This window comes from Gavialis gangeticus, unplaced genomic scaffold (assembly GCF_001723915.1).
Source record: "Gavialis gangeticus isolate Ggan-Ray unplaced genomic scaffold, GavGan_comp1, whole genome shotgun sequence".
Classification (NCBI taxonomy): Eukaryota; Metazoa; Chordata; order Crocodylia; family Gavialidae; genus Gavialis; species Gavialis gangeticus.
In genome coordinates, this window is record NW_017729029.1 from 70,390,933 (window position 1) to 70,402,226 (window position 11,294).

The 11,294-nt window shown below is 42.4% G+C and overlaps 1 protein-coding gene across 1 annotated transcript in view; it reads left to right on the top strand.

The window, feature by feature from the left end:
• Positions 1–2: 2 nt before the first annotated feature.
• CPE (carboxypeptidase E) overlaps positions 3–11,294 on the top strand; it is a gene marked incomplete at its 5' end in the record, with an annotated part of 121,265 nt that continues 109,973 nt past the window's right edge. Inside the window, one exon of the mRNA XM_019521059.1 lies at positions 3–243. Within this exon, the coding sequence (XP_019376604.1) occupies positions 3–243 (241 nt within the window). The remainder of the gene's footprint in view (positions 244–11,294) is intronic.

Here is an 11,294-nt window from a genome sequence, read left to right on the forward strand (position 1 = left end):
GGCTGCGGGGCTGCGCGGCGGAGGAGCCGGAGGGCGCAGCCGGGGCGAGTCGGCGGCGGCGGCTGAGCGCGGAGGACGGCATCTCCTTCGAGTACCACCGCTTCCCGGAGCTGCGCGAGGCGTTGGTGGCCGTGTGGCTGCAGTGCCCCTCCATCAGCCGCATCTACACCGTGGGCCACAGCTTCGAGAACCGCGCGCTGCTGGTCATCGAGATCTCCGACAACCCCGGCGAGCACGAGCCCGGTAATGCCCCGCGCCCCGTAATGCCTCCACCCCTCCGCTCCCGCGCACTGCGCGTGGTTTGGGGACACACAGTATGTGTGTGTTTTCGGCATATATATAATGTGGATGTGTGCATGTATGTATATGTGGTGTGTATGTATGTAGCCACCCACATGGATTTACTTTATTTTCCTTCCATGATGTATGAATTCTACAATTCTGCATTTTTCAATTTACAATATATGTAGTGTGTGTATGTGTGTGTAGTACATGTGGGTGGGTATGTCTGTTTGTGGATATATAACTGTATCTATATATACACACACATACACACCCCGTGCCCTGCAAACACACACACATGCTATGCACACACACACACATATATAGTGCATGTGTGGATACATGTGCATGTGTGTGTTTGTTTGCATGTGCACGTATAGGTTTGTGTGTGCGCTTGTGTGCATGCATGCGTGTATATGTGCATGTGTATGTGTGTGTGTGCATGTGTATGTATTATGTGTGTGTATGTGCACATGTATGTGTACGTATATGAACATGTGTGCGCACGCACATGTGTGCGCATGTGTACATAAATGTAAAAATCAGAATCCGCCCGTGAAGCAGCATCACAATGCTAGTGTCCAGGAGAGTCTTAAAAGCACATTGGGTTCCAGGGTATAATTAGCAGTTGTACCAATTATTTGGGGGGGTGAAGAAATGAACTCTGCTGTGTTACTGCCTATACTAGCCCCTTTGATGTGGTTAAAGCTCAGGTGAGTGGAGCTGACTTGTGGGGTGAGCTGCTTTTATATGTGCAGGCAACACTGTTTTAGGCTGAAGATATTAATCCTGTTACTGCCTGTAATATGCCATTTCATATAGTTAAAACTCAAGGGAGTGTAGCTGACGTAAAATCAACCTACTTTACAGGTGCAGACAACATCTTCTAACCAATTTGGATTTACTCATTTGCATACACTTTTATTTTTAAACATTATTTGAAAGGCCTTGTCTTGAGAGGCGCCTGAATCTGAGACCTGATGCAAAGCCCTTGAAGCAAGCTAAGAAGCTTTTTATTACCTTCAGTAGGTTACAGATGAGGCCAACGTGAGCACTCATTTCAGTGGGTGCCAGGCATTGCTCAGGATCAGGTCCTCCTTGACTTGGGGTTTACTTTTAATGGTTTTTTTGAACCTCAGGGTATTGTATTTCCCTGCTTTGCATTCTGGGGAATTACATTGCTGGTGACATGCTGCAGCTACTAAAATCCATTAAAAATACGGCAATGTAGGATAGCTGGTATGAAGACAAAAGGCAAAATAAAGAGGAATATATGAGGTAATATTAACATAATTTTGGAATGAAAGTAAAATACTGAAATGGGAAAAGTGGTATATGTTTTAGTTCTGGTGCTGTGGCCATACTGACAGTGAGTATGAAGTTTAAAAGAAGGTAAGTGACATTTCATTATTACGTAGGCTGTGGCTGTGTTGGTCTAAGGACAGACAAGGATCTCGGGGTAAATCAGGTACATGTAAATCATTTACATCAGAGATGTACAGCACTTGGGTAAATCTGATACACCTGAAACATTTCATTATTATGCACTTACGTGCAGGTGTCATTGTACACTTATGAGAGTTACTGTTGATGTACTTTTTAGGAGTTTTAAACTTTCTTTCTGTTTGTGCCAAAGAGGAAGAAAAAGGCTATTTCGCATGCGGTGGTATGAGGGAATATGATTTTGCAATTAGATCTGAGCCTCTCATTGAACTCAGAGGGATTCGCCACTAACATCAGAGAAAATAGGATCCGGCCTAAATCAAAAAATCAAATTCTGTTCTGTGTCTGGTAACAACAATGATGACAATAATAATAGTGGACCATGGAAAGGAAACATTCCTAGGGTTAATTCTGGAGGAAATGGCTGCAGTGAATGTTGAGGGTGCTCAGCATCTCCTTGCGTAGGCCCTTATTTTTATTAAAAATGTAAGGAATGGTTGCTTACTGCACCATCATTTCTGACTCATAGGTATCCTCAGAGAAATACAAGGTTTCACAAATGACTGTTTTCTCCTAAAGGTTAAACAGGATTGAAACCCGGGTGAATTAATTGTGTGGAAAAAGCTTTAATATAGTCGCAGAAGGTTCTGGGCGCCTCTTGAAGGGGGCTTTGCTCTGTCAGCTTTCGTTACCTTCAGTTCACTCAAGAGACAACTTGGGCCTGGATATGTGAGGGGACTAAGGAGTTGATCCTAAACCCACTGACATTATTGCAGATGCTGTTAGTGATTTCAGTGGGTTTTGGATCAGGACCTTGCTTCCCAATGGCTATAGCAACAGGTATATTAGAATATGCTCTATCATTTCTGTAGTAAAAGAAGCTGAGTCCTGTATCAACCCTGCCAGAAATAAGGCTTCAACTCCTTATTTTATTTGTTCTCATCAGCAGTCCCCACATACTGGTAATTTTTTCAGAGGAAGGGAGTACTTGCGTGAAAAAGGATTATTCACATTATTATAGTTTCTGGGCTTGCTTGATTTACTGAAACCGTCATTTAATGATAGACGATTTACAGATTTTTGTGGCAGGCCAAGGAGTGGTGACCCACCCTATTCCTACAAAAAAAATCCTGAATCACTGGATTTCTTTCAAAAAAAAAAAGAAAGAAAAAACAGTGGCCAGTGGATTAGTGATCTGCAGAAAGCTGATAATCATAGAGCCTTGCTAAGAAAGCAAGACTGAGATTTGAATTATCCAGTCAATTGTTGAACAATGGAAACATTTTGTATTTGACTGTACATTTTGGGAAGTTCACAGTTCTTACAGAAACACCGCTGCAAAAGTATCATTTAAAAAAAGTTTTTCTACATAGGTTTTTAACGAGTTTGAAAGAATAAAGAAGCAAAATGCAACCTTATTGATTTACTGTGTGCAGCTGAAATGGCAAGCTGATTATAATCAAGTGTATTCTTTGCCTTTGGCCTTGGATACGCAAAGGTTTGCACTGATGTAATCGGTCTTTACACTGGCAAGAAAAGACATTGATACATGTCACCCAGCCATACACCAGTGTAACTGACTTGTTTCTACTGTAGAACAATCCTGCCATAAATCAGAGGTAAAACTAGATTAATAAAGGAAAATAAAGTAAGTCCATGGATATTCTGGGGTTTCTATTTGTAATAGGCAAGAAGGCTATTGCCTATTCCCATGCCACCTAAGGGTGAGATGCTAGAATAACACTTACTGTGAGCAACTATTCCTTCTAGCTCCTTGTTTCTCTTCCCTGATTACAGTAAAAATTACACCAGTGTACAAAGCTTGTGTAAATGACAAAGGTGCAAGTGTGTCCAGGTTCTTGTCAGCATCTATACATATGCACACACCGCAGCATCATGAACATAGCAGTTATTACAAATGTATCATGGTAAGTGCCCAGATCCATATGAATCCACAAGCACATGTATTGGCATATGCTTTAAAGGAAACCATTCATGAAAAGAAACAGTTTAATCTAGGCACAATATAAGAAAGCACGTACGAGAAATGGAAATGATATTTATACAAGCATATATCAAATTACCCATGCAGCTGGAGTGATTCCTTAAGGATTAATCTTTTGCTAGGATAAATATAACTTAGGAGGGAATTTTTTAGAACCCATAATATTACATTAGAGAGAGGAATGGCTATGTAGAAGTGAGTCTTTTTTTGCATAAAGTGTAAAAAGTATCTTGGCAAATCTTTGAAACACAGATTATTCATTTAGAAAATCAGAATGGCCTTTTCTGAGCTGTTCCCATACATCTGCTTAACATCAAAGGTGGGAGAATGCTAGAAGTGTCTGATCATACATTAAGTATTAGCACATTATGCTGCCTTTGTGCAAACGTGAGTACGGTACAATTAGAAGAAAATGAGAGTGAAACTTTCCCCTACATATCCCTTGTGATTTGAGACCATGAGACTGGATTCTGATTAATATTATTTAAAAGTACCATTTGTGGTGACCATTTCTCCTGATTAGTACAGAATTTGATTGGGAAAGCTGATCTCACTGGCAGAAAAAGGAGTGGTTGGGCAAACAGAAGTAAAACCAAGAGATGAAGACAGTTCAGGAAGCAGTTCTAGGTAGAGAATAGTGTCAATGTTCATAACATCAAATCCACCGGCATGCTCAAGAAAGGCGAGAGAGAGGAAGAGCCAGATTCAGGCAAGACAAATTCACTGACTATACCTAGCAGAATATTTTTATTGCTGTTAAGTCAAACCCAGGATAGGAATGATCAAGGACACTGAAGACAGGTGGTTAGGTGAGAAACATAATTTTCTCCAAGTTGCTGCTGAAAATGGTAACATTGACGTGAGACAATAGATGGTGAGGTCAGATGAAGGAACACAGAATCTTGGGTGGGGGATAGTAATGCAGTAGTTCTGAAAGTATGGGAGAGAAATATAAGCTGAAAATAAACAGATGATTATTTCTATGGTGGAGAAAATGCGACCCCACTAAAATCAATGGCAAAACTCCCATTGAGTTAAAAAGGGCTAGGTTTTCACCCAAAGAATCTTGCCTTCTTAGTAAAACAGGTTGGGATATTCAGGTGAAATGTACTGTACTGTAAAAAACAGCTTTGGTTGACAGATTAAAGGTAAGACACTGAAGGAAAGGTATTATATTGCTTTTTTTCTAATAGCTATGTGCATTTTCTCCACTTTGTGTATAAAAAAATAATTTTGATTATTATTTCAAGAATTGTTTTTGCTTAAGTTCATTTGCAGTATACTAGAAGGGAGCATGCCTCTGTAGCCCTGAAAGGGAGGACCTCTGGTCCCTGCTAATAAGATTTTTACTATTTTTTTAACCAATGACTCTCTAATGTTAAATGCATAGCAAGTCCAGGGAGTAACTGAAATGGTGTATGCCTGCATAGCATAGTGATTATATCATTTCCCTGAAATAGGGGACACTTGGGTTCTGATGCATTTTGCTCCTGCTTGCTTGCTTTCTCCAACTTTAATGCAGTGGATGGAAAGGATAGCTTAGTGATAGGCACTCTTCTGGGAAAGGTGGCATGTAGGTCAAATTCCTTTAGTCTCAGGAAGGCCTAAGACCTTGGTCTGGCCAAATGTTATACCTTTTTAAGGCTAAAAGTGGGCATGCACCTGTTACACTGTCATTTTTTAAAACAAATTCAGTGCTTCCAGTGTGAGTTAGTTTTGAAAGTATGTCTAATGGATTAGGTCCCTCTAGGTCTTAAGCATCTCCTCAGCACCAAAATCAGTTGTAATGCAACTTAGGTTCCCAGGTGTTCAAAATGGCACACTTCTGGGTGCACACAGAAGCCAAAACAGAATTACATATGAAGCTTTGGAATCCAGATTGAAGGCACCAAGCAAATGCACAGGACTGCATATTTATGTGCCTAAAAACTGCCCAACTTGTATTTTGGCACCTCTGAGACCAAACTGGATCACAACCCAGGAGTCTAAATTTATACACTATTTTTTTTGTCATTCTTGGCCTACATAACCAAACCCAGTGGTGATGCCATAAGTATTTGCTCCTGCAAACTTGTAGGTACATTTTTAGTTAAAACTGGACAAAAATTAGGCTTACAGTATCTGTTAAGGAACAGGATAAATGAAGTTACTGGAAGCCAAGGAAGAAGGCCCCTCCTGCTGCTGTTGATGTTATCAGACAGTTATATTACATGGTTGTGACATAGTTCCATAGATATAGGGTTGGAAGAGACCTATTAGATCATCGAGTCTGACCCCCTGCCCCGGGCAGGAAAGAGTGCTGGCGTCAAATTACCCCAGCAAGGTGTCTGTCCAATCTCCTTTTAAATACCTCCAGGGAAGGGGACAGCACCACCTCCTTTTGGAAGCTTATTCCATATTTTGGCAATCTTCACCGTAAATAATTTTTTCTTGATGTCCAGTCTGAATTTGCTCTCTTTCAGTTTGTGGCCATTATTTCTAGTTACCTGGACAGGTGCCCTAGTAAACATCGTATCCCCTATTTCTTGCTGACCCTGCTCATGAGTTTGTTGGTGGCCACGAGATCACCTCTCAGCCTCTGCTTGTGGAGGTTGAAGAGGTTCAGGTCTCCCAATTGGTCCACATAGGGTTTTTTCCATAGGCTTTTAACCAGATGAGTGGCCTTCCTCTGAACCCTCTCCAGGCCATCCACATCCCTCCTGAAGCGCGGTGCCCAAAACTGGATGCAGTATTCCAGCTGTGGCCTGACCAATGTCACAGAGAGAGGGAGGATCACCTCCCCGGACCTGCTTGTGATGCACCTACTTATTCAAGAAAAGGTGCGGTTAGCTTTACTTATTACTTCATCACACTGGTGACTCATGTTCATTTTGGAGTTGATTATGACTCCGAGATCCCTTTCTGCAGTTGTGCTACTTAAATTGGTCCCTCCCAGGCTATAGGAGTGTTGATGATTTTTCTTCCCCAGGTGCAACACATGACACTTATCCTTGTTAAACTGCATCCTATTCTGTTCCGCCCACTTCCCCAGCCTGTCCAAATCAGCCTGGATTCGCTCCCTGCCCTCTAGTTTGTTTACCTGCCCTCATAGTTTGGTGTCGTCGGCAAACTTGGACAAGGTGCTTTCTACTCCCTCATCCAAGTCACTAATGAAGATATTGAATAGGATCGGTCCCAGGACAGAGCTTGGGGGGGACGCTGTTGTCTACATTTCTCCAGGTAGAAATGGACCTGTCTACCACCACTCTCTGGGTGCATCCCATAAGCCAATTTTCCACCCACCAGACTGTGTAATAATCTACATTGCAACTGTTTATTTATAAGAATTGGGTGTGACATTGTGTCAAAGTCCTTTTTAAAATCTAAGTAAATAACATCTACCTCTATTCCTTCATCTAAGTATTTTGTGACCCAGTCATAAAATGAAACCAGGTTAGTTGGGCAGGATCTGCCTGTTATGAACCCATGCTGATTACTCCTTAGCATTATTTTACCCACTGGTCCCCCACAAATGTGATTCTCAACAATTTTCTCCAAGATCTTGCCAAGGATAGAGGTGAAGCTAACAGGCCTGTGGTTACCTGGTTCCTCCTTCAACCCCTTCTTGAAAATAGGGACCACACTGGCCCTTTTCCAATCTTCTGGGACCTGTCCTGAGCCCCACAAGTGCTCAAACAGTTGTGCCAGAGGATCAGCTATGACTCCAGCTAATTCCCTAAGTACCCTAGGATGAAGATCATCAGAGCCTCTTGACTTAAATACATTCAACTCCTTGAGGCGCCCCTTCGCTAGGTCAGCATGAACAGTTGGTGGGTTGGTATCTATCCTGGGCTTACCTAAAGTCCCAATGGGATGTGTATTTGTATTCATGTCCAAGAACACAGATGCAAAGAAATCATTTAGAAGCTCTGCTTTGGCCATCCTGTCTGTTACCAGTTGCCCTAGTCTATTCTGAAGGGGCTCTAAATTACCCTGCACTTTCTTTTTGCTTCCTATGTACTTAAAGAATGACTTTTTGTTATTCTTAACTTTTGCTGCCAGCCTAAGCTCCATTTCCGCTTTGGCTATCCTCACTGTTTCCCTGCAAGCTCGAGCCAAGCAAGTATACTTCTCCTTGGTGGCTGCCCCCTGCTTCCACAGCCTGTATAAAGCCCACATCGGGCACAAAAACTTCTATCTTGTCCTATCATTTTGTAAAATTGATTGAATCCTAAATTAATTGGAAAAATGGCCTGTTAGAATTTTTGCATAACAGCTCACTTGATAACGTTTTAAAATCATTTAATAAGTTTAACTGATTCCATGCACATATGTTAAAAAATGGTAATAAGTTTTATCTTACAAAAACAAATATCTTTGTGGGAGGACAGAATGACCTGTAGTGCCATGTGTGGGCAACATCCCATGCTGCATCTTCTGAGCGATGCAGCACAGGAGGCAAAACACAGAAGCAGTGAGGGAAAGATAGTTTTATACCACCCTTGTACCATCTGTGCTGTAAAGGGGTTGAAATGCCCCCAAGCATAAATCAGAGCAACCTAAAGGCTGCTCTGACTTACGGCATCTTCTAGGCTGCCTACAGCCTGCATTGCCATGCTACAAGCAAGCACTTCTTGCTTAAATGTCTCCCATTCATATCCCGCCCTGTTCTGCACCCAGTGGGCATGTCTAAATGTGTCCCTGCCTGTGCAGTTGGTACCGTGCTGTAATTCAGTACTGACTAGTTTGATTAGTATTGTGCAGTCCTGGTGGCCCATGGGTTGTTTTTGACCCTACTGTGCAGTAGCAGCAGTACAATGGTTAGTGCCAGCTGATGCTACGTTGCTGTAGCTTGTTGCTACGGTGACATAGTATCTTGTGTGGATGGGCCCAGTGAGTACAAGCAGCAAAGAGCTACTTCCATTAGCTTTATTCTGCTTTTATACCAAAGAAATTGTGGCCCATTTAACACACTAATGTGTGTATTAGAGTAGTGTCAGAGTAGACTATAGGGCATTTTTACATGTGCTCCTGACACGACACCAGGCACTTTTAATTAGCGAGCCACGTTAATTAAAAGCGCCCGTGCATCACATCTATCAGTAGGGCAGTACATCCCCACATTGAGAAAATGGTGGTGGGGCACTTTGAACTAAAGCACATTGAATGTGTTTTATTTCAAAGTGCACGGCCGCCATTTTCTCAGCGTGAAGACGCACTGTGCCATGGATACATGTGATGTACAAGGCTGCCAGAGCGCATCAATTTACTTGCTCCAGCAGATGTAAAGTCTGTTCTGATGTGCTGGATTTGCAACATGTCAGAACAGGCTCCCTGCATGTGTGTAAATGCCCTAGGAGTCAGGGAAAGAAACAGGTTGTAATACAGCCTGTGAATTTAATTCACATACCTGTTAAATTATTGTGTGATTGATCGTAGGCTGCAATATCCACCATCTCTCACAGATGAAAGGATGCTAATACACTAGAGATATCTATCTCTCTATAAAATATTGTATAGAGAAAGATGGCATCAGATGACCTTAGCTACATTCTCTTTGTTACCATGATAGCATCAGAACATCAGTTGCTAATATTTGCAACTGTATTTACAGTTAATTGTGTTTCATTGGGCATGTTTACACATGCTATTAATATGCTGTAAGCTTACTGCACAGGAAAATAAGGCACAGTAAGCTTTCCCTGGGAGCGCATTACACATGCACCCATCAGGAGCAAATTTGCTCCTGATAGGAGCAGTTCAGTACATGGCTACTTCTGCTCTCCCCCACCACAGTACCTGAGGGGAGCTCCAGGCTCCCTCAGGTGCTGGCCCTGGGCTGGAAGGGATCACCTGGGCCAGACTTGTGCTCCAGGGGACAGGGGGAGCTATCCCTTTCCTCAAGCAGCTGCCCTCAATGTGGGGCTGGGAGGCAGCTGCTCAGGAGAGGGATTGTTTTCCAGCCCCACGCTCTGATCTGCCAAGCAGGACACAGGGCTGGGAGGCAGGTGTTCAGGGGAAAAGACTGTTCCCTCAATCCCTGGTGCTTGTGCTGATGGGGAGCAATTTGCTCCTGGTCAGCTGTGTACATGTGTGCTATTACACAGTAGCTACTGTGCAGTTAATCTACTACCTGTATCTACAGGTAGTAGCCAACTGCAAAGTAGACTAATTTACTGTGCAGCAAATGCTGCACTTGTGTAGACAGTGATGCTTTACTGCACAATAGATTAGTCTACTGTGCTATAAAGTGTCTCATGTAGACACGCCCACTGTGCAGTATTTTTTCCTCCTCTTTTTCCTTCTGTTCATCTAGATGTAGAAGTCCCATTTACTATTTGATAAGATCTATTTTAGTGAAGTACCTTTGAACCTAGACAGTAGAGAGGGGTTCATTTTATTGTATGCGTATTCATTTCAAGCAGACATCACTTTTTATTAATAGGTAGTATTTAGTATTATTGTCCTACCAAGAAGTAATGGAGGATATGGAGATGTGCCTTAATATATGATATGAGGCTGAGTTTATATAAGTGGAAAGTTGAGAAATTCAAGAAAGTTATGGCCACAAACACACCAGTGATGCTTCTAGAGCAGGTGAGCAGCTACAGGGTCACCAAGTTACACCGTAATTTCTTTGTAATTGCTTGTTCAGCTTCTCTCCTTGAGCAGCTCATCATTAGCAATCTTATTTGTACACATATGCCAGCTCACCTCCCCCACAGTGACTCTGTTTGTTTTCCTGTTTGTAAATTGTGATTTTTTTTTTTACTTTGTTTCTATATAGGACCCAGTCTTTTCTTATTCATTCCTCCTTTCACTGAAAAAAATTCTAAGGTAAATGTGTTTCTTATCCTAATGAAACTCTCTGAAAATATTGCCACTCACAAAAATATAACCCTTCTCATTCCTACTTAAAATCTAAGCCCAGAGCAGTAACATTAAACATTTCCTAGGGAAATGAAGCCCCATGGAAGAAATTTGGGAGGGGCTAAGAACCTGTAGCTCCCAGTGAAATCTGGGCTTTGGTCTAGGTAAATAAAGTGCTGCAAAATACAAAAGGGCTGGATCATTCCTAATGATCTTCGTGCTTATGTGATTCTCTCTGTATATGGGAATGTCGCATCTTCACCAGGATGGGGTAGGTGCTGATGCGGTGAGTGCCTGGGGCACTACCTTCAACTCTTCTGCCACGCCTTGGTCTTAAAAAAAGAAAAGAAGAGTCCAATGATGGCACGAGTACCTCCACAGGTATGCTTTCATTGGGGTGGGTTCTTCTTGGGACTCCTCCTCCCCTACACCCTGTCCACATGCCAACCGCTGATATAAAGATGACAGCGGTCAGTCACTCTGGCTGCTATGGTTGGTTGCCCAAAGGTCCAGGGCTGGATTTTTGATGATTATGAATCACAGCTCAGTCACTTCCGCCATGGTCTCTGGTCAATTCTGGGTTCAGGTGGGAGATTTTAGTTCAGATCTCACAAAAAGAGATTAATCTCCCTAGTTAGTGTAAATCAATGGCGTGTCCCTCCTGGAGCGGAGCAGGCTTTAAAGTATAGCACAGATAAATAGTTCATAGCCATTC